The sequence below is a fragment of the Dipodomys ordii genome, unplaced genomic scaffold (genome assembly GCF_000151885.1).
Source record: "Dipodomys ordii isolate 6190 unplaced genomic scaffold, Dord_2.0 Scaffold67, whole genome shotgun sequence".
NCBI lineage: Eukaryota > Metazoa > Chordata > Mammalia > Rodentia > Heteromyidae > Dipodomys > Dipodomys ordii.
This window is the reverse complement of record NW_012267283.1, coordinates 201,584-225,519: the sequence shown is the minus strand read 5'-3', so window position 1 is coordinate 225,519 and position 23,936 is coordinate 201,584. Positions and strand designations below refer to the sequence as shown.

At 42.3% G+C, this 23,936-nt stretch overlaps 1 protein-coding gene across 1 annotated transcript in view; it reads left to right on the top strand.

Annotated features, from left to right (window-relative positions):
* Snx30 (sorting nexin family member 30) overlaps positions 1–23,936 on the top strand; it is a 133,749-nt gene that overhangs the window by 63,362 nt on the left and 46,451 nt on the right. Inside the window, exons 2-4 of the mRNA XM_013023219.1 lie at positions 12,048–12,063; positions 13,522–13,713; positions 20,696–20,806. Of these exons, the coding sequence (XP_012878673.1) occupies positions 12,048–12,063; positions 13,522–13,713; positions 20,696–20,806 (319 nt within the window). The remainder of the gene's footprint in view (positions 1–12,047; positions 12,064–13,521; positions 13,714–20,695; positions 20,807–23,936) is intronic.

The following is a 23,936-nucleotide window of genomic DNA, read 5'->3' as shown; positions in this document are numbered from 1 at the left end:
TCCACCTGTATCCTTAAACAACTGTTTTTTCCCCCTCTCCTCCACAAGTTATACTGACATCAAATATAGTGAAAGCAGGGGTTATACTGTGGGGGAGGGACATACAAAGCAACAAAGAGATAGTCTTATAAATGTGTTAGGAACACATGCATGAAAGAAAAAACATTAAAATACATGTCTAAGGGTTCATTTTCCTGACATCACATTATCTGACCTTTTCCGCTTGACTCATAGATATATGCCAGGGCTATCTTTGAACTACAATCCTCAGCTCTCAGCCTCCTGAGTAGCTAGGATTACAGTTATGAACCACCTGTGCCCAGCCCTCCCAAGTTATTTTAAGGGATACAGGAGACCCACTATATGAAGTAGATTGTTTTCACAGGATGTGGCAGCAGGTGTGAACTTACAATATTCATTTTAGTCTCTTGACTGGTAGCTGTTTGCAGTTTTGGGGTTTGAGTGTGTTTATGCTTTTGAATTGACTTCAGCTCAGGTTTTCGGTTGCTTAGCTGGTTCTCTCTGGCTATTTTCCAAGGGTGGGTTCAGATATCCCAAGAACACTGTGGTCAGGTGTCAGGTCCAGGCTGGTGACAGTCTGCAGGCTGTTTGTGCATCTGGTTTCCTTAAATGGATTGTGGTCAACATTCCCCGTGTTGAGTTCCCATGATGTGGACTGCTGAGTGAATATCCTGAACTGGGTGTAGTGAAACAGATTATAAAATGAAGGTAACCTCTGGTAAAGCAGTGCTAGCAGTGCTCAGTGGAAAACAGATGTCAAGTGCTGAGTGTCCTTGGTTTTAAGCTTTTGCTAAACACAGTCATTTTAGCTGGACTTGCTCATGTCTGAAGGATGGAATCCAGGGACAGTGTGCAGGGCTTTTGAACTTGGGTTTATTTTACTGAAACTATAGAAGTTTCTAATTGGCTGAAATTTACCTGTGTTTGAATTATGATTTCTCTCTAGTTTGACCAGACTTCTTGTACTTGGGGAATATTCATGAGACTGTTGCAGGCCACCCAACCCTAGTATTGAGGACACTGCCTCTCCTGGCAGTTCCCACCCCATTTAGATACCATCGGGAAGACAACATGTTCCTGGACAGGTACAGTGGCTCCCGCTCCATTCTCTCTCATCTCTATCATTGTTCTTCTTTATCTGTTTTGTGTGCTTTTTCTGAAGTGTTTCTGTAAAACTCATGCACGATTGCCACTTCCAGCTTAAAAACATAGCCTTTGCCAATGGAGCACTTCTCTAATTCTTAAGCCTGCAATTTAAGATCCTGAGCCTCGAGCTAATCTGTGGGCTCTATTTCCTGCCATTTCATTGCTGCTCATATGCACTCAGTGACCGGTCCCCAGCATGCCTGTTAAATCTGACCATCTGGCACTTTTGCTGATGTGGAGCTCTGTTCCAGGAAGGCCCTTTTCTCTTCTAGTGGGCTGCCCTTCCCTGTTTAAAGAGGGCTTGCATAAACATTATTAACAGTCACCAGCAGCCTGTCTACCATTTGGGGTGGGTTTGTCCTCTGATAGTCTGATAGCTGTTGGTTGCTCAAGGCCAGCACTCTACCACTTGAGCCACAGTGCCACTTCTGGCCTTTTCTGTTTATGTGGTACTAAGGGAACCCCAGGGCTTCATGCATGCTAGGCGTGTATTCTACCACTAAGCCACATTCCCAGCCCAAGTGTAAGAGATTTCTTGAAACCTCAAAGCCAGTAGGAGAGCTGAACTTAAGCCTAGGCTTTCTGCCATTCTGGTTATGAAGCCTTTTCTAAAGCTTTCCTGGGAGAGCAGAATTACTGTTGCTCCCTGGCTCTGGTATAGCAGCCCTCTTTCTGTGTTCTTCTGGTGGTCAACCACATTGCCATTCTCCATGCTGCACCCTAGCCTAGACTCTTCAGTAAATTACTTCTCAGCTTTCTTTCCTCTGTGTCTAGATAGCACCTGGCAGTCAGTGAGAACTTGTGTGCATGCATAGATTATGTTTTCCATATCCTCTAATTTGTGGTTTGGGAGAGGTAATTAGGCCACTTAAAGCTCTTATGTGTTAGAAAACACCTATAGTTTGGTCTATAGTTTGAATAAGTAGTGATAATTATTTTGTTCCACTCCCTCTGCCATCTCAAAGAAACATAGTCATGTATTTCATTACATGAAAAAAAAGTTTAAAACATGTTTACTATGTGAGGGTTTGAGAAGAGTCAGCTCTCCTGTGATCTGTGTGTGTGTGTGTGTGTGTGTGTGTGTGTGTGTGTGTGTATGTGTGTGTGTGTGCGCGTGCGTGCGTGCGTGCGTGTGTGCTGGTTTTGGGGCTTGAACTCAGCACCCAGCTATTGTCAACGAGCTTTTGTGCTCAAGGCTAGCATTCTACCATTGGAGCCATAGTTTCACTTATGGCTTTTTGGTATTTAATTGGAAATAAGAGACTCATGAGCTTTCCTGCCTGGGCTGTCTTCTAACCACAATCATCAGATCTCAGGCTCCTGAGTAGCTAGACTTACAGGCATGAGCTATCAGTGCCTAGCTCATGTTCTTCAACTTGGACCACTGCATTCCCTATCACGTGAAGGGTAAATCTACTACTATAAATCTACTACTAGCTGAGCGCCTGTAATCCTAGTTACTCAGGAGGCTGAGATCTGAGGATCACAGTTCAAAGCCAGCCCAGGCAGGAAAGTCCATGAGACTCTTATTTCCAATAAACCACTAAAAAACCAGAAGTGACGCTGTGGCTTAAGCGGTAGAGCGCTCGCCTTGAGCTGAAGAGCACAGGGACAGTGCCCAAGCCCAGAGTTCAAGCCCCATGACTGACCAAAACAAAACAAAACAAAAAAAATTTAGTCATTGATCTTTTTCATACTGACTTCAAAGCAAGCCTCTAAACCTTTCCATATGGGTAGGACCCCATGGCCACTGACAGGCCCATATGTAGGAGCTGTCTCCTTCCCACCATTGTTTGAGACCTCAAAGCTTAGATTTTTTCCTCATTCATCCTTTGGCCTTCCTCTTCATCCCTATGTTTCTCTACCAGAAATAGATTCAGATCCCTGGCATTTATTTGCAGAGCTCATTTCTGCTGCTGAGCTCAGAATGCCCATGTGAACAGAAAAGTCTGACCAGTACAGCTGTGTAACACTTAGCAGGGCTACATTTTGAGAAATGTGTATTGGATGATTTTTCATTATGAAAATAATACTTGTACTTACACAGAGTCTACAACTTGCTTTTGGTCCTGTGCTACAAACTGCACAGCATGTTATTGCATTGAGTACATGCATCTAAATACATCTAAACATAGGAAAGATACAGTAAAAATATGGCATAGAAGATACAGTACAGTTGGGGCACCAGTAGCTTATGCCTGTAATTCTAGCTACTTGGGGCTTATATCTGAGGATTGTGTTTCAAAAGCAGCTCCAGTAGAAAAGTCCATGAAACTTTATCTCCAGTTAACCAACAAAATGCTAGACTGGAGATGTGCTCAAGTGGTAAAGTATCAACCATGAGCAAAAAAGATGAGTGCAAAGGTAAGGCCCTGAGTTCAAGCCTTTTTTTCTTTTGTACTAGCAAAAGAAAAAAAATACAGAATAGCACATCTGTATAGGGTGCTTTGGAGCTTGCAGGACTGGAAGGTCTTGGGTGACTCAGTGGGTAGATGTCTTATGAAGGCCTTAGACATTACCATGCACTATGCTATAGACTGTGAAACCTTTATACTCAGACTACATTAAATTTATAAAACTTTTTTTTTGTTGTTGTTGTTGGTCATGGGGCTTGAACTCTGGGCCTGGGCACTGTCCCTCAGCTCTTTAGCTCAAAATGAGCGCTTTACCACTTGAGCCGCAGCATCACTTCCAGTTTTCTGGTGGTTTATTGGAGATAAGAATCTCATGGACTGTCCTTACCGACTGGCTTTGAACTGCGATCAGATCTCAGCCTCCTGAGTAGCTAGGATTACAGGTGTGAGCCACCAGCGCCCGGCTTATAAAACTTTTTAAAAATAACATATTGTAACTTTTTTCTTTTTCCAGTCTAAGATTGGAAGTTAGGACCTCATGCTTGATAGGGCAGGTGCTCTACCATTTCAGCCATACCTCCAGCCTTTTTTTGCACTGATTATGAGGTAGAGCCTTACTGTATGCCTAGACCAGTAGGGACTGTGATCTTCCCATTTGACAGATGTGCACCACTGCACTCAGCCATTGTTTTTCCTTTGTAGCTGGGATAACAGGAACATGCCATAGGGCCTAGCTATGGGTTGAGATGGAGTGTTTTAAACTTTTTTTTTTTTTTGGGTCCAGTCGTGGGGCCTGAACTCTGGGCCTGGGTGCTGTCCCTCAGCTCTTCAGCTCAAGGCTAGCGCTCTACCACTTGAGGCACAGCACCACTTCCGACTCTTTTTACTTTTTACTTATGTGGTGCTGAGGAATCGAACCCAGGGCCTCATGCATGCAAGGCAAGTATTCTACCTCTGAGCCACCTACCCAGCCCCTCTTAAACTTCTTTTTAATCCATACTTTGGCCTCAAACTACAATTCTCAAGTACTTCCAGGCATGAGCCACCATGCCCAGCCTTACTCTTCACAAACTTTTTTTAAAAAAAGTTTTTGCAAGTATTTATTTAGTGTAACAGGGCTATAGCAGGGAGACCCAGAAAAAGAGTGAAACATTTCCTGCTCCGCATGCAGGAAATAGGAGTTAAAGACTCCTAAAAGTCCTTATGTGTAGTTTTTATATTTTCTGAGCTGCATAAAACACAATAGATCTTGTCAGACTAGTAACTCCAAATCCTTACACAGTGGTTTTGGGTGGGCAGGTGACATTTAGGACTTCTGTTAGTATGTCTTTTCATTCTTACTGTCTTTACCCTCTGTGAAGAATTCCAAGATATTTACCATTTCAAAGAAAGACAATTTAGATAGTCCCTTCTGTGTCTATTAATCATATAACAACATTTAAAAAAGGAGGTTTGGTTGGAAGTGAGCTTATCTGCTTTTTCAGTTTACTTCATGGTTTTAACTTCTGAGCCTAGCAGTTTTGATATTTGTAGAAAATCATATATGTACCTGCCTTACTTCCTCCCTAAGCAACCTTGGTCCCTTTTAATCTAAAAGATGTACAAGCGGGCACTGTCTGTCTCCTATAGTTGCATCTGCTGAGATTGGACTGTTGGCCCTGCATGGAAAAACAACTAAAAAGTTGGAAAACAACTAAAAAGTTGTTTCCCTACCTGACTTAGGAGGTGACATGGGAAATACACTTGGCAGGAAATTCAGTTGATAGGCTTCCACCATCAGCAGATAATCAGGATTGGAAGACACCAAGTTATTCTTTTGACTTTAAAGTTAGTTGATCTCTGGGTCTTTGCAGTTTCAGCAATATCAGTTACCATGCTGCTCTTTTGAGATCCATTTACTAGCTTAGGCTTGCCAAGGTCGTGAGATTCAGCTCCTAGCCCAGGCTTGCCAATCTTTGTCAGTGAAGGAAGAATAGGGCTTCTCTTAACTTCACAGTTTCCGGGTAAAATCACAGGCCTTTGAGACCCACTCACGAAAAGCATTTCAGAGTGTCTCATGAAAAGGAGAATCTCATGAAGGTGAAAATTTTTAGCAAGGATTTATTCTGATAAAAAACAAGGTTAAGCCCTGTGTGCCTGGGTGTAGAAATGACAGTGGAAGAAGGAATGCTCACTGGCTTTGTGTGTTTGCATTTGGCAGGATCTCGAGAGCAGCGTGGAGATGGGCAGGAAGGAGAGCTGAGTTTTGGGTAGTGTTACATTTTGGATCTGTGCCTCTGGGGAAGGTTTAATATTTTTTTTTTGGAAAGTTGTACCTTGGCCTTTCTAGTCCTCCAGATGGCATGCATGTACTCAGTTAGAGACAAGCTTTTGGAAATACCGCTCTCTCTCTCTCTCTCTCTCTCTCTCTCTCTCTCTCTCTCTCTCTCGTGATTGTCCAGCCTGGAATGTCCAGGTCAACCTCTCCCCAGCCTTGTTTTTGCAGTTGGCAAATGTACGCATTCCTCTCATGTTGTCTCAGCAGAACCAGAGTTGAATTGTATCACCCTTAGATATTTTATATTCACAATCCTAGCTAGACTGATTTGTTCTACACAGATACTTTCCATTCTGTTTGGTAGCCTTGCATTGGCACTTTGGCTGATCTATTAGGTGTTCCATGTGTGCTTGAAATAATAGTGGGTTGTCAGAAGGAATGCACAGGAGTCATGGCTAAATTCAGCTGAAGGGGAAAATATTAGATCCCAAGAATCATAAGAATGTCTGGAGAAGTGATTGCTAATTGGGAGATTCTTCGAAAAAGCTAATAACAGATACTGGAAGCTTTGCCATGGAATGTAGACTGGGGTTCTTTCATTTGACTTCATTTGTGGTCATATTAGGAGGTCTTTTTTGCATTAGACCAATGAGTGGATTTTACTTGACCGGCAGATTTTTTTTTTTTTTTGTCAGTCATAGGGCTTGAACTCTGGGCTTGGGTGCTGCCCCTCAGCTCTTCAACTCAAGGGAAGTGCTCTGCTGGTCGAGCCACAGCGCCACTTACGGTTTTCTAGTGGTTTATTGGAGATAAGAGTCTCACAGACTTTCCTGCCTGGGGTTGGCTTTGAACCTCGATCCTCAGATCTCAGCCTCCTGAGTAGCTAGGATTACAGGCATGAGCTACCCGTGCCCAGCCCAGCAGATTTTCTTATAGAGAAAAAAAACCCTGAAAAATGTTCAGTTTCCAAACAACTTTATCAGCCCATAGATAAAACTTTGAAACTGGTGGTCTCTGACTCCACAACTAAAGTAATCTACGCCTTATAAAATATAGTCAGAGTCCAAAGTAGGAAACTAAGCCTATTGAGGGACAATGTTAGCCTAGAGACCAAACTCTAGGGACCTCAGGAATTTGGGCTGTGCAAGCAACCTTAGAAGTCCAGAGAAGATTTGACATGAGGTTTTTTTTTTTTTTTTTTTTGGGTCCGGTTGTGGGGCCTGAACTCTGGGGCCTGGGTGCTGTCCCTCAGCTCTTCAGCTCAAGTCTAGCACTCTACCGCTTGAGCCACAGTGCCACTTCTGGCTTTTTTCTTTTTGCTTATGTGGTGCTGAGGAATCGAACCCAGGGCCTCAGGCATGCAAGGCAAGCGCTCTACCACTGAGCCACCTTCCTAGCCCTTGACATGAGGTTTCTAGGGCAGTCATTGGGGAAAATTTCTTACTAACAAGCAAGTGGAATCTAGAACTTGAGACGTACTAGTTAAGACACGTTTGAGCAACTTGAAGGGGTAGAGAAAGGTCATCTTTGCATCTTAAAATTCTCAAGTATTTATATAGACATTTTAATACATATGTACAAGTCAGATCTATTGTGGTAATAAATACTCCCCAAATTCCAAGGCTTAAACATGCATTCAGTTTTCGGTCCTGCTGTGTGTCAGTGGCTATGAGTTAGCTGTGCTGGCTCTTGTGAGCTTTCCATTTGGTAGGAGCAGTCCCATTGGGATGTTCACTTTGGGGATGCAGAAGAGAAGGAGGAAGACAATGGCTCTCCATTGGTCAGAGAAAATCACATGGCCGTGGCCCAAAGCAATGGGATGGGAATGTATCTGCCTATAGGATATCATCTGGCAATAGTATGAATATCGGATCCTCTTTTCAGAGGAGAGGCTAATTCTCACAAATGTTGATTCAGTCTGTCATTTTGTCTACATCCATTACTTTTTTCATTGAATATTATCTAGTGAATCTAGCAGTTCAGGTTTATCATTTTAAATATTTGAAATACATCTACTTATTATTATGTGTATTAAATGATAGATTAATTTGGAGGAACTTGACCTGTTCCATGAAGCAAAGTGGCAGACCGCTGCACCTTGCAGATATCTTGTATGTCCCACTATATTGCTTAGAATTTCCAGAGTGGCTTTGAATAATGAGAAAACACTTATCAAATTTTTTATTAGCACATGTGCCTCCAAGTGCTTCACGTTGTTGCTGTTTTATTATTGTTGTTGAGATACAGTGTACATGCTGTGAAACTCATCACTTAAAGATAATTGAGTGATTTGTAATATATAGGCTTGTCCACCGTCATCACTGCAGAGTAATTTTGTCATCTCCAAAGTAAGTCCCAACCTCATTAAGCTGTCACTTTGTACTCTATTCTCCCTCCAGGCCCTGACAACCAAAAGTTATTTTTTGTCTCTTAAAGATTTGCTGTTGTGGGGCTAGGAAGGTGGCTCAGTGGTAGAGCGCTTGCCTTTCATGCATGAGGCTCTGGGTTCGATTCCTCAGCACCACATAAGCAAAAAGAAAAAAAGCCAGAAGTGGTGTTGTGGCTCAAGTGGTAGAGCGCTAGCCTTGAGCTGAAGAGACAGCTTAGGGACAGTGTCTAGGCCCAGAGTTCAGGACCCACGACTGGACCCCCCCCCCAAAAAAAAAAGATTTGCTGTTGTGCCAGGTACTGGTAGCTCATGCCTATAATCCTAGTTACTCAGGAGGCTGAGATCTGAGGATCATGGTTTGAAGCCAGCCTGGGCAGAAAAGTCTGAGATTCTTCTTTCCAGTTAAGCACTCAAAAGCTGGAGTGGAGCTGTGGCTCAGAGTGGTAGAGCATGGGCAAAAAGTTCAAGGACAATGCCCAGACCCTGAGTTCAAATTCCACGACTACCACCACCACCACCAAGATTTGTCTGTTGTGACATTTTATAGAAATGGAATAGTATGGTGATGGTTGTTTGTGTCTGGCTTTTTTCACTTAGACTAATGTTTTTAAGTATCATTGATGAGGTTTTCTGATATTCTTTAACATATTTATGGCTTCCCTTTTACACAGATTTTTAATTTTAATGTAATAATTGATGTTTACTAATGAATAATACCAACCAACTTTTTTGTTTTTGTGGACACAGTTATCTTCAGTGTTTATACAATGTGTTAGTCTGAGAACTACATTAATAAAATTTCTTTCTAGCTGGGTGGAGGTGGCTCACACCTGTAATCCTAGCTACTCAGGATGCTGAGATAGAGTAAAAGAAGCTCAGGGACAGCACCTAGTCTCTGAGTTCAAGCCCTAGGACCAGGACACACACAGACATACACAATCCTTCCTATGAAATCATTCTTGCTTTCCTGAAATACATTAAAAAGTTCTTTTAATGCACTATTAGCTGCTATTTCATTAATTATGCTTATGCTTTCTTCTAATTTCCTTTTTACTCTAATAATATTGATATCAGAAATTTATAAAGTGATTGATATGAGTCTCAGACTATTTGAATAAGAAAAGGACTTACTTGTAAAGGTTCATTAGATCTTATATATAAAACTACCTTTCAGTGGGGGTTCTCTTGACAACACAGAAAGCTTCTGAAGTTGGTTATTATCCTCAGGGATTTGCCTCCATGTAGTTTCATTTTGTCCATATTTTTTCTTCTGCTAGAGACTACCTAGATCATATGGATTTCCAGATTTGTTGATGTAGTTTTTTGTAGTGTATGCTTGTAATTTATACTTGCATATAGAGACAAGATTGATATTTCTCTCTTTGCCGGCTTTCTAACTTTTTATTTATCGTATTCATCTATTGGAAGAATTAAGAGTGGGTTTTTGTTGATAACTTTTGCTCTTGTCTATTTTCAGTACACACTTCAAATTTTATTCTCTACGTGTTTGTTTTTTTTTTTTAAACCACTGCCACTTTGCTTCATGGAACAGGTCAAGTTCCTCCAAATTAATTAAATTTTTTTAGGCCATACAGTAGATGTGGCCTAAAGTGTTCTGTCTCATGGAATAAAGCCTTTCATATGTATTTTATCTGCTCTCAGGATTTTGTGTTACTTCATGTTTCTGTGTCCTTGGTCTGCGTGATGGAATAATGCAGATTGAGTGTTTTCTGGTGTACTCGTGTCTGATGAGGTCATAGTGCAGGCTTGTTATTAGCCTTCCACCAGAACAACTGAATTCCTGGTCTGCCTCTGTCATTACTTGATGTTGCTACAATTGTCTTCTTGGGTCCTTAATTGCTACCCAATGAGTGATCTGTCAGCAGGAAAAGGAGACATTATGCTGGGCATTTTGGTCCAGTGTCTAGAAGCCCAGTAGCCTGGCGTATTCCTTTTTTAGTGGCTCTCTCCATTGTCAAGCCTTGCTCCCCAGCATTTGTAGCTTTGTCAGCCTTGTGCTTGTTGGACAGGCCCATGGCAGCTGCCTTAGGTGCTTTCTTGCACCTCTGACCTTTATCTCACATGTGCTCCTTCTGTGGGGGTTGAAGCCCTGTGGAAAGGGTGGTCCTCACCTGTGAAACCTGCCTGTGCTTGACAGCCCTTTGTTCACAGCAGCCAGAAACCCTGGTGGTCATCTTTGGTTCTCATTTGTTTTGTTTTATTTTTTATTTATTTCATTTATTTATTTTTCTTTGGTTCTCATTGTCAGGCATTCTACAACTCGTCTTACTACCCATTGACTATCGCATTTTCAAATTAGGGTGCATATGGGGAGGGATTCAGGACATTTCTACACAAAGTAGCCTGAGTGACTTGGGTTAAAGATACCTCTTAGTTATTTCCAGTTGTGTTGGTAGAAAATCTTACCCTATGGATAGCTTCCTTCCCTAGTCTCCAATATTGAGGTAGAAAAAGAGAAAAAAAACAACAAAAACTGGTGACCAAACTCATTGAATAGAAATCTAGATATAATTGTTAAATGAGTGTAACATTCTGACTTATTCATACAAATAACATTTCCTGGTTATTGTACCTTTAGGATTTCCCCCCAGGTTTCATTGTGTTCTTTGTTCTACTATGAATGCCTTGGTAGAGAACATTTTTTAGATTTTTCCTTTTGAGTTCAGTCTCCAAAGAGGTTTTAAGTTTGCAACAAAATCCACCATTAGAAATAGTCTGTTTGGTTTGTGGACACATTCATTCTTGATGTGTCTTTTGTACTTGGCAAGAGGGCGGTAAGTCAAGATAAGCCAGGGCAGTACATTGAGAAGAGCTGTCACTCTCCCCTTAACTATGAGTTCTCCATGAGGAATTTTGTTACCCTTTTCTGACCACATTCCTCCAAGAGTATCAAAAAAGGGAAATTTGATAATGATAACTTAGAAATGTTTTGTGTGTACATATAGGTGTGCATATGCGCCAGTCCTGGGGCTTGAACTAAAATGGGCCCGTGCACTGTTCTTGAGCTTTTTTGCTCAAGGAATTCTACCACTTGTCACAGTTCCGCTTCTAGCTTTTTGGTGGTTAATTGGAGCTGAGAGAGTCTTATGTATTTCCTACCTAGGATGGTTTTGAGTCATGATCCTCAGACCTCAGTTTACTTGTAGCTAAGATTGTAGACATGAGCCACAAGCCCTCAGCTGACATACTGATTTATATTTCATCCATTTGGCTCCACTGTTTTGGGTGAGGCAGCACATGATTAACTTTAGCTAATAAATTACATTACGCTTCACTCTATACCACTCTGTTTCCATAAATCATATATTTAATGTAATATAGAATATTGCTTGTGTTGTTTATTTTAATATTCTCTGTGACTGAGAAGACACAGGCTGAAATTCTTGCTGGGCTTAGTGATGGGAAGTATGGTGACCACATGTGCCTGGCAGTGTGAGGTGGCAGCGTTGCTGCTTAGAGGTAAGGGTAGGTGTTTGTAGCTCAACAGCTGTTCCAAAATACTCAAGTAATATTCCAGGGAAAACCCTGTCAGGGATGCAGGTGTTTTCCCAGGAGGAAAGAATCTGGAGTATGTGACAAGGTCTGATTGACTCTAACTGAGCACACTGGCTGAGACATCGTGACCCTTCTATGCACTGTTCCTGGAAGGTTATTGGCCGAGTTCCCCAAAGCAAAGCTTAGGGGAGTTGACTTTTCATTGTAAACCTAAGGAGAAATGATGGCAGATATATATATACACACACACACACGCACGCACGCACACACACACACACACACAGTTGCAGTCACTGGGGACTCAATGTTTTTGGGTAAATTAGATGTGTAGATTAAATGATTAAAGCTGTGAAAATTGTTTCAGTGCTGCTGCCTACCAGGTATTATGAAGAGAGTGACTAATTCTTCCAGGGAGTGGGTCAAGCAAAGCTCAGGAGAGAGCATCTGACAAATCTGTAAGACATTTGGAGACTTCTGTGTTAAAAAAGGATGAGGGCTTTTCGGAGTAAAGAAAAGGTCTGTGACAAAATGGTAGGTTTGGAATAGGCCAGAAGGGAAGTTGCTAAAATCAGTCTTAAGTCAAATGGCACTGAGCTAATGTTGACTGTCTGACCAAAGATTTAAAATTCTTTTTATTTGTGTACTGATGAGCTGCTTCAATGGAGTTGCTCTGAGGTCTAGGGCCCTAGTGTTGATAAACCTAAGGGTGAACCTCTGTGGGCTAAAAGTTTAAATATTTACTGAAATGACTAAGGCCCCATGGTAATCTCAGAGATCTAGAGAAGATGAAATACCCTGCCAGATACCGGGACCGTGTCTGTGACCCTGACTGCCGTGTGCTGTTGAACTGTCCACAAGTCAGCAACCGTGGCAGTGAGACCCTGCCTTTCTTCTATACCACAAGTAGCAATTATATGTCTACTCATCCCTAATTATTTTGAAGTAAATAGCAGACATTTCATCTATAAGTATTTTATTACATATTTCTAAAAGAAGCCTTTATAGAATCATAACACTTCCATCATCACATCTAAGGATGCATCACACCCAATAACAGCATCAGATATCAGCAGAGCCATACTCACATTCCCATGAATAGCTCAATAGTTATCTTTTTACATTGTGTTTTATTGCAATTGGTGACAGATCTGTTAAGTCTCTGCCTCCAAAGTCTGTCTTCCACATCTGTCTTTTTTCTTGTTATGTATTAAAGAACTGGGATCTTTGGTTCTCTTAGTTTCACACACGGTATGTTTGGTGTCACGTATCATGTGCAGTGTGTGCTGCTAGTGAATTCTTGTTGTATCTGGAAACTTGTTCAGGATTCAAATTCAGGGTTGGTTTGTTTGTTTTGGGCAAGCATACCTCATAGGCAGTGGCGATATGAACTTCTTCCTGGAGTTACATAATTTTTGTTTGTCTGGTTGAATTTTTGGGTGTGCTAAGTATTTTAGAGGGCTTGACCCAGGTGATGGGCTTAATTAAGAATGTAGGGACAGAACCCATGGTGTGCTCATAAAAGTCTGTCTCTCTCAAAGTCTGACCGTGATGGGATGTAATCCTCCATCCTGGACTGTTGTCTTGCTCGCTCCTCTGTCTTGCAGGAAGGCAAATTGCCAGGCATTTGGTTTAGAATGCCACCACACTGTTTCTCTCTGTCACACACACACACAAACATGTTCACTAAAGAACCATTGAGTAAGGAGAGGCTCTGGGGTTTTGAAAGTTATATTTGTATTTTAGAGATGTTTGGGGGTTTGATTAAAGCAGCTACAATTGCTGAAGTTCTCCAGTGTGTTTACCTTTAATTTGTAAGGAAAACTCTTTTCTTCTTTTAGGATCTCATCTTGCCCAACGGTGGTACTCCAGCTGGCACTTCAAGTCCAGCATCTTCATCTTCGCTTCTAAACAGACTTCAACTTGACGATGACATCGATGGTGAGACCCGGGATCTCTTTGTCACCGTTGATGATCCCAAGAAGCACGTGTGCACGATGGAGACGTACATCACCTATAGAGTCACCACCAAAGTAGGTCCCTTTGTTTTAGAATGTCCCAGGTGAGGGCTCGTGGAGAATTGGAGTCCTACCTCTGTGACTTCTGCTTCTTTTTCTCTCCCCATCACCCTTTTACAGTTATGGGGGCAGCTTGTGGAGAGAATGGCTGTATTTAAAAGCATTTCATAGGTGGGCACCAGTGGCTCATGCCTGTAATCCTAGCCTACTCAGGAGGCTGAGATCTAAGAATCAATGTTCAAAGTTAGCCTGGAGTTATTTCCAATAAACTACTAAAAAAAAACTGGAAGTGGTGCTGTAGTTCAAATGGTAGAGTGCTAGTCTTGACCAAAAGAAGCTCAGGGACAGTGTCCAGGCCCAGAGTTCAAACCTCAAGACCAGCTTTAATCCCTTTTATTCTTTTACTTATTTTTTATGATGATATACTACTTAGTATGTTCATGTGAGATTACTCTGAATGATTACTTGTGGATCATTGTATAAGTCTAAATCTCTGTGATGAGATCCTGATTATTATTTGGCTTAATCACAGGGGACTAGAAGTAAGAGGACTAGAACTAGTGACTTGCTGCACTGTGCCAGTCAGGTAGTAGGCAGGGTGCTGAGATAACGAATTAACTTTCCCACCACTCCTAAGAGTTGTGTCTTTTAGCCATAATTATGAAGATGAGGAAACTGAAATAGAAGGTTTAAATAGCTTGTTCAAGAATACAAGATCAGTAACCAGGATTCTAACCTTTATAGGACAAGGGAGCCTCATACTCTAGATATAATTCCACTTATAAAAGAGAGCAGACATTTATTTTCCTGTGCTGGGAAGGACCTCAGAGCCTTGCACCTAGCAGTCTTCTACCACTGAACTCAGCCCCTTCCCTGCATTGTTGCTTTTCACTGTTGACCTTATTTCTTTATTTTCATATTGGACATACCCGCGAAATCTTAGTCTGGAGCAGGATGTCTTGACCGCAGTAGTGGCATTTGGACTGGATAATGCCTGGCGGTGCACTGTCCCAGCACAGGATGTCCAGCGGCACCCCTGGCCTCCATCCTCCAGGTGCCAGGAGCACTTCACCTTCTGCAGCCCCCAGTTGAGACAGTCAGAACTTTCTCCAGACATTGTAAACATTTGCTGAGGAACAAAATTGCTCCCTAGTTAAAAGCCACAGATCTTAATTATCTTCTTCATTATTAGGGAGAGAATTGACGTTATCACTTAGGAAGAGGTATTCTCAGCGGAAAACCACCCGGTTCCCTGGTATTGCCTCTACCACAACCACATAATGAAGAAGGAGTTATGGTGGCAAAGTTTTGATAGATGGAGGAGCCTTCCTGCGACATGTTGAGAAGTGCTCTGATGAACATGTCTCTCGCCTCATTGTGCCTTCTCCCCTTCTTTTTTTGCCGGTCATGGGGCCTGAACTCTGGGTCTGGGCACTGTCCCTCAGCTCTTCAGCTCAAGGCTAGCGCTCTACCACTGGAGCCACAGCGCCACTTCCGGCTTTTTCTGTTTATGTGGTGCTGAGGAATCGAACCCAGGGCCTCATGCTTGTAGGGCATGCACTCTACCACTGAGCTACCTTCCCAGCCCTCTCCCCTTCTTATGGTAGAAAACATTGATGTATTTTCTTGATTTTTGGGTAGAACAGGGTCTAGCTATGTAGCCCAGGATGGCCTTAAACTTAATCCTCCTGCTTCAGCATCTTGAGTTCTGAGATCATAGGTGTGCACTACCATGCCTGGCAAAAATCTATTTTTATCTGGAAACTTTAATAGGGGGCTGTATCTACTTGATTCTTTGAAAAGAGAAACAATGGAATAGGCTCAATTTTGTTTCTTCATCTTTTGTTGGATGACAATGTTATATTTTTGCAGTTATATGAGTAATATAAATATATTGTCAAAAAATAAAGCAGGGCTGTAGACATGGCTCAGATATATGGCGCCAGCCTATTAAGAATGAGGCCTGGAGTTAAAAAAACTTTTTTTTTGTTGTTGTTCTTTTCTTTCTTTTTTTTTTTGGTCGGTTATGGGGCTTGAACTCTGGGCCTGGGCACTGTCCCTCAGCCTCATCTCTTCAGCTCAAGGTGAGTGCGCTACCACTTGAGCCATAGCGCCACTTCTGGTTTTCTGAGTGGTTTATTGGAGATAAGAGTCTCCTGGACTTTCCTGCTCAAGCTAGCTGGCTTTGAGCCACAATCCTCAGATCTCAGCCTCTTGAATAGCTAAGATTATAAGCATGAGCCACCGACTCCTGGCAAGTTTTTTTTTTCTAAGCCAGGCATCAGTGGCTTACACCTCTAATTCTAGGTACTCAGGAGGCTGAGATCTGAGGATCTCAGTTCAAACTGAGCCTGGGCAGGAAAGTCTATGAGACTCTTATCACCAATTAACTACCAAAAAGCTAAAAGTGGAGGTGTGGCTCAAGTGGTAGAATACCAGCCCTGAGTGAAGAAGCTAAGGGACAGTAGGTATTCAGTACCAGCATTCTCTCTCTCTCTCTCTCTCTCTCTCACACACACACACACACACACACACACACACACACACGAGAGAGAGAGAGAGAGAGAGAGACAGAGAGAGACAGAGAGAGAAAGAAAGAAAGGAAAGGAAAGAAGGACAGTTCTAAAGACTAATCAGATAACTTAGTTGTCTTTGGTCCTTCTCACTTAAACCTACTTCCCATTAGAAACAAACAAGATGAACCTGGCATGTCTTCTTCTCTCCTTTGCGTTTATGTGCACATAGACCCAGAGAAAGTATTGCTTCATTTTCCCTTCCACTTGATAGCATGCTTGAAGACCTTTCCTTGTCCATATAACTATCTTTTAGCCTCTATCTAGTTATTTAATGATAGTGATGTTTATACAGCATAGTTTGAGGACACTGAAACCTTCCTCAGTTTTTTGGTTACTATTCTGCCATCTCTGCCCTTGGTTTACACTGGGACATTTGTCTGTGCCCGTGTCTTCCCCATTGCTACCCTAGGCAGGTGCATACACACATATTGCTTCCTCAGAGGTTCTAGAGTGATGTTTCTGCTGATATTCCCAGAAATTGTTTCCGTTTACTTATGTTTTACTCTGTAGTCCGTGAAATGCAAAACCTGTTTTTCTTGAATTGGTGCTGTAAACAGCCAGGTGATAAGGTGACTGAGCTGCTGGCACAGCAGTACTTGCCTCCTGTGACATTTTTCCGCTGCTCCTTGACTCCTGTGTCCTGCAGTTTACCCCTGTCCTTCCCCCACGGAAGCAAATCCCGCAGGATTGCTCTTGAGGCTAGCACTCTTGCATCTTTTTGGTAGGGCCCTTCTGTTCTTCCCTCCCTACTGGTGGTTCCCTCCATGTCCTTTTTGTCCTTCTTTTGGGGTTATTTGAGAAACTGAGAGTAACCTTTCCCCAGTTCCAGTCCACCTGGCTGTGATGCCAACACCACAAGATAAACTTGTGGATTTTTTTTTTCCTGCTTATCTCTTCCACTTTTTTTTTTCTTCTCCCTGTACAGGGGTTTGAACCTAGGGCCTTGTGCTTGCTAGCTGGTGCTCTTAACACTTGAGACATGCCTCCATCTCTGCCTTTTGTTATTTATTTTAGAGATGGAGTCTAGCAAGGTTTTCTGGCCTTTTCTGGGCTGGTCTTGAACCGAGGTCCTCCTGAGTAACTAGGATTACAGGCGTGACTTTCTGGTCTCTGCCTTTTCTCCTGCTTTTGAATCCACACCAGAGTTGTTGGCTTTTTCTGTTTCTGAAAATAGGACCAGACTTAATGTTGTGGTGGTGTATTTGGAGCTGAAAGCTATATTAAAATTTATGTAGGGATGTTTGGGGCTGAGAAAGAAGTCAGACAGGGACAGAGGATCCCATACCTGATCTTGTCCTGGGACTTGCACTTCTCAGAAGATGAGATGCAATTGGTAGGGTTAGATCTTGAGTTCAGGTCTGTCTGATTCGAGTTCATGCCCTTTCCAAAAGATGATTTTCCAGAGAGTGATGGCTCTCAGATTGCTCTGTGGTCTAGTTGGGCAGCCTGGCTATTGACACTGGTGGTACAGAAGTGGACTTGAGACTGAGGGAGCAGAAGATGCCCCTGCTCTCTGTAGAGGCTCCCTCCATTCCTTTTACTTTGTTGCCTGCCAGTAACCACCAGCTTTCTGTGCCCAACCAATTATTTTTGTGTGTGTATTGATACTGGGGCTTGAAATCAGGACCTTCTGCTCTCATTTTGCTTCTTTCTCTTCAGGCTGGTGCTTTACCACTTGAGCCACACCTCTACTTCCTGCATTTTTGCTGGTTAGATAGAGAGAAGAATATCTTAGTTACATCTGCCCTGGCTGACTTCTAACCTCAGATCTCAGCCTCTGGAGTAGCTAGGATTATAGGCCTGAGCCAGTGGCATTCAACCCAGCTTCTCTCTCTCTCTCTCTCTCTCTCTCTTTTTTGGTCGGTCGTGGGGCTTGGACTCTGGGCTTGGGCACTATCCCTGCGCTCTTCAGCTCAAGGCGAGCGTTCTACCGCTTGAGCCACAGCGCCACTTCCAGTTTTCTAGTGGTTTATTGGAGATAAGAGTCTCACAGAGTTTTCTGCCCGGGCTGGCTTTGAACCGCGATCCTCAGATCTCAGCTAAGTTTACAAGCGTGAGCCACTGGCGCCCGGCCCAGCTTCTCTTTTTTATACCTCAGTGGTAGTGTCTAAATGCTGCTTGCAGGTGAGGATCGTGATGGGGCTGTTAGCTCTAGAGCATTTTGTTGGTATGGTGTGCAGAACCCAGATAGCAGTGGGTTAGGATGAAGGGGAGGTAACAATGAAAGGGTGTGAGGAAAGCAAGAATGAAGCATGGAGCAAGAACAGAGGCACCACTAGGATTGACCTGCTAGAAGGATGTAAGCAGACAGTGTGCTTACCCCAGTAGGAAGATCCACTTTCCACAGTTCCTGTGGAAAGGAAGGGAAGCTTGGGGGAGGGGGAGTATAGTTGTGGAGGTGGGAGGGAAATGAGGGTAGGGGAAAAACACAGGAGGAGGTAACAATGCTTGATAGGAAATGTACTCATTACCTTGCTCATGTAACTGTAACCCCTCTGTACAGTATTTTTACAATAAAAAACTTATTTTTAAAAAAGCTTGTTTTGTGGCAGGAAGTTGAGTAATTGTTGGCTTATAAATATACTTTCCTCTCAGAATTAGTGGTGAGATACTTTGCTGAGAATAAGGGGAAGTTTGAAGTGGGCTTTTTCTGTAAGCATTTGAATAGCTGATGTGACACTGAGTGAGAGAGCAGGGAAAGGAATTGGAAAGATTGTTGGTGGCTGGAGAATTTATTGGGTCACACCGTGTCTGAGCTCCTATACCCAGATGTGTTAAAAAACAGATTTAGTGGCTGCATTTTGCCAGGTTGGATGAAAGGGCAGTGGAGGGAGGGAACCTTTAAATAAATGACAGGTTGAAGAGACAGGCCATGGAATTGATGGGGAATAGGAGGAGAGCAAAGGCATGGAGAAACAGAATGTCAAGAAACTTCAGGTCTCCCCAGGAGGCTGAACAGGCAGAGTATGGGGGAGGGGAAGAGCCTGAATGAAACTTGGGGAGTGCTGCTTTGAGGGAGGTATGTGGACATTTCTCTCCTGACAAAAGTTCTGCCTGGAGGGGCTGAGTATTGGAGGGAGAGGCTAGCTTAGGGACAGGTGCTGAATGTAGGGACCACCCAAGTCTCAAGGGCACCTAGGTTATTGGGGGGCCCTGGTGGAGGTTGCAGAGCCAGGTACTGGAGAAACAGGGGTGTGAGAAGATGAGCATGAATACAGCTTTGGGGGAAGATGAGCTTATTTTCAAAGTTGACCCTTTCTTTGACGGATGACTGTTCCTTCTGTGGTTCTAAGTTTTTCTGGGCCACTTGGATTAAAACACATTTTTGGCTTAAAAAGTAAATTTATAGAATGTTGCTTAAGCAATTTATTTATTTTTGTCTGTCATGGGGCTTGAACTCGGGGGCCTGGGCATTGTCCCTGAGCTCTTCAGGTTCAAGGCAAGCACTCTACCACTTGAGCCAATTAGTTTTTTTTTGTTTGTTGTTTTGTTTTGTTTTTGCCTTGCTTTTTTTTTTTAATTAGAGATAAGAGTCTTATGGACTTTGCTGCCTGGGCTGGCTTTGAACCTCAGATCTCAGCTAGGATTACAGGCATGAGCCACCAGTGCCCGGCTGCTTGAGCAGTTTTTATCTGAGTAATTGTTGGTAGCATCTTAGGGAAAAGTGGCTTAGCTGAGATATGGTTTTAATTAATAAGAAAAAAAATCTGTTTTGGTACAAGCCAATTTTGTTTAATATTGATTTTAAAGTGCTACAGTTACATTCCAGAAGACTTTAAAAATTTAGGAACAAAAGGAAAAGATTAATATTTTTATGCTATACAATGGCATTTGTTGCTATTTCCTCCTAGATACTTTCCAAAACTTTCCAAGTTGTGGCCCTGGCAGAATATGGCAGATTTCGTGGAATCTTTTCTGTTTTCATGGACTCTGCCTCCAAGTGAGCAGAGATGGACTCTGCAGCTTATTTCCCTGCTGCCTTCAGCAAAGCCCGCCAGCAGCACATTTGGCAGGAGGTGAAGACTTAGTTTCCTTTCACAGATTTGGACTGAGTAGCAACATCTTAAATGGAATTATTCTGCAAAAAGACATTGTCAGAGCTAAGCTTGGAGGAAATGAATCAAATGTTCTAAACAATTCTGAGGGAAAATTGAATTCCATTTCCTGAGGATAGGAAAAAAACAGAACAAACTCAGAAACCCAGAACCTGAATTTCCATCCTGGTTCCTTGAGTTTTTACCGGGGCTGTGGCCCAGGCTTGTCTCTCCGCGGTGATAGGCACCCCCATTTGGATGTGTGCTGGGTGGAAGGGGTATGTGTGTGTGCCCAGTTTGGTCACTTAAGGGAGCTTTTTCCTTCCCTTCAGCCAATGTATGCTACCTTACTCTTAGGCTTGTTTTTCCATTCTCTTCTGTTTGCAGAGTACTCGAGTGGAGTTTGACTTGCCAGAATATTCTGTTCGTCGAAGATACCAGGATTTTGACTGGTTGAGGAACAAACTGGAAGAATCCCAGCCCACGCATCTGATTCCCGTAGGTAGTAAGTGGTTAACCTTGTTTCTTACTCCCTTGAGCTTATCCTCCTGGCACAGTTGGCTCTACTCTGCCTTCAGCTACAGGTTTGACAGCCATGTGCTTTATACCAGACTCACCATCAAATGTATGTGAAATATATTAGATGATGTATCTCATCTCTCCTTTTGCTTCTGATTTGCTATGGAGAGGGGAGGTGGAGTTTCAGTTTCATGATGGCAGTTTTGTGGAGGACGGGGAGTTCCGACTCACTTGCTGTCTCCTCCAAGACTGAAATTTAGAAGTGTGAGCCTGACTGGAACAGTTCCTTTCCTCCATGGCAGACATTATTTAGTTGCTTCTATACAAGTCTTGGGGCTTGAACTCAGAGTCTGAGCACTGTTCCTGAGATTTCTTTTTTCCCTCAAGGCTTACACTCTCGTTCTTGAGCCATAGCTCCACTTCTGTTTTTTTGGTGGTAAATTGGAGATGTGTCTCACCATCTTTCTTGCCAGGCTAGCTTTAAATCACATTTTTCAGATCTCAGCCTCCTAAGTAGCTAGGATTACAGGCATGAGCCATTGGCACCTAAATATTTCTGAGGTTTGGATGGCTGCCACTAGGTAAAGAATGATGCTTCAGATTGTGAAACATGATTCTTTCACTCCACATCAAATGTTTTTAATTAAAACAAACTAAGGCTAGGGAGTAGCTCAAATGGCACCTGCTTAGAAGCAGAAGGCCATATGTTCAAACTTCAGTTCTGCATTAAAACAAAACCCCACAAGAAACAAACAAGAAAACCACTTAGCAGCATAACATTTATCTCCTACCTAAATTTTCAGGTTTCTTTTTTAATTAGCCAGAACAAATACAAATTTAAAGACTAGGGTTTGTTAAAGTAACTCAGGCCTATAATCTTAGCTACGTTGGAGAACAAAGGTATCACAGTTAGAAATCAACCCATCTCAACCACTAACCAATGGCTGGACACAGTTTTGGGCACCTGTCATCCCAAGCTGGGGTGAGCACAGTAGCTGGGTGCAGTAGTGCAGACCTGTCATGCCAGCAACAGGAAAAGCACAAATAAGAGGATTATGGTCCTAAAGTCATAAAGCAACACCCTGCCATTAAAATAACAGATGCAAAAAGAGCAGTAGAGTGGCAGAGTGTAACATTGCCTAGCAAATGTGAGGTCCTAAGTTCAAACCCAGTATTCACATGTACACAAAAGGTTCACAGATACTCATTACCTGACCTATGTAACTGTAACTCCTCTGTATATCACCTTTGTAATAACAATTTAAAAAATGCAAAAAAATAAAGTTCAAAAACTAGTAAACCAACAAACATATTAGTTACTTTTTGATGATTCTTTTTTAAAAAGTAGAAAATCAACTATTTAGACCTGAGTTATTTTGGGGCTTTAGAGGATTTTGGGGTAGAAAACTCTCCAGAGAAGCTGATGTGTTATTCAACAAAAACATGGTTTGAATTATATTTTGGCATTCTCTGTTTTCTGTTACGTTACCATCACATCTTCCAGCCTTTCCTCTTCTCTGGAAGAAACTATGTGTTGTATGCACACAGGCAGTTTCTTGGTTTCCAGGGCGATAAAGTAGAAAGGATGAGATTCTCTTCTTCCTCAGGTACCTGTTTTCCTATCATGTGTCGCCTTCTGCTCTCCAGACTTGAGATTTTCCATATGTACCTTCTTAATTGCAAAAAAAAAAAAAAAAAAAAGCTTGAGCACTTAGAATTATTATTCCTTAAAATAGAATCTAAATTTGGCAAAATGGGCAGCTAGTGAAAAACTTTCCCAAGGAAGTATTTCAGCATAGCTTTAAAATTTTTTTTAATTTTTAAACATTATTATTATTATTATTACTATCTTTAAGTAGTTGTACAAAGAAGTTCCCATTCTAAGCTGGGCACCGGTGGCTCACACCTGTAATCCTAGCTACTCAGGAGGCTGAGATCTGAGGATCTCGGTTCAAAGCCAGCCCAGTCAGGAAAGTCCATGAGACTCTTATCTCCAATAAACCACTAGAAAAACCGGAAGTGGCGCTGTGACTCAAATGGTAGAGTGCTCACCTTGAGCTGAAGAGCACAGGGACAGCGCCAACCCCAGAGTTCAAGCCCCACAACCACAATAAAACAAAACAAAACAAAAAACAACTTCCCATTCTACAAAACAGTATATGAATACAAGGTGTTTGACAACATTGTCACCCATCGCTCCTAACCTATCCCTTCTCTCACTTTTTTTAAAAATTGAGATTAGGTGATTACATAAATTTCACATATTTCACAGTATTGTGAAATAGTGATACTTAGTTAAACTCACAAACACATTTTAACCTTCACAAGGCAAATTGTCATTATCATGGTCTATAAAGTTTGTGAATCCTATGAGCTTTGACAATATAATTTATTTCTTCCACATCAGGTGATGTTTATATTTCTTTCCTTTTGCTTAGTGTAAGCTGTTCCCTCTTCCCCTCTCATTCCTCCCTTCCCATTGCGTCTTTGGGTTGCATAGTTCTTTTTTATCTATGTCCAGTGCAGCTGATGGGCCCCTTTGTTGTATGTTGTTCCATTTCCCACTCGTTCTGCGTCCTCCTTCTTGCTTCCCTTCGTTGCGTACATATATATACCATATCTATGGTCAAGAACGTGGAGTCATTTAGCAATGATACAACAAAATGAGTGGTTGTCCTTTGTTTCTCGAGTCTTATTTACTTTGTCATATCTTCTTGCATTTTGGCTTTAGCATCCACATATCAGGGAGACCATGTGCCGTTTGTCTCTTTGTTCTTGGCTTACCTCGCTCAAAAGATTAGCTCTAGTTCCATCCATTTCCCTGCAAATGCCATTATTTTGTCCTTTCTAATGGCTGCATAATATTGTATATAGGTAGCACAATTTTTGTGAGATTCTTTTTTTTTTTTTTTGGTCTGGTCGTGGGCCTGAACTCTGGGCCTGGGTGCTGTCCCTCAGCTCTTCAGCTCAAGGCTAGCGCTCTACCACTTGAGCCACAGGGTAGCACAATTTTTGGATCCACCCATCAGTAGTGGGGCATCTGGGTTGTTTCCATTTCTTGGCTATTGTGAACAGTGCTGCAATGAACATGGAGGTGGGTGTGTCCTTG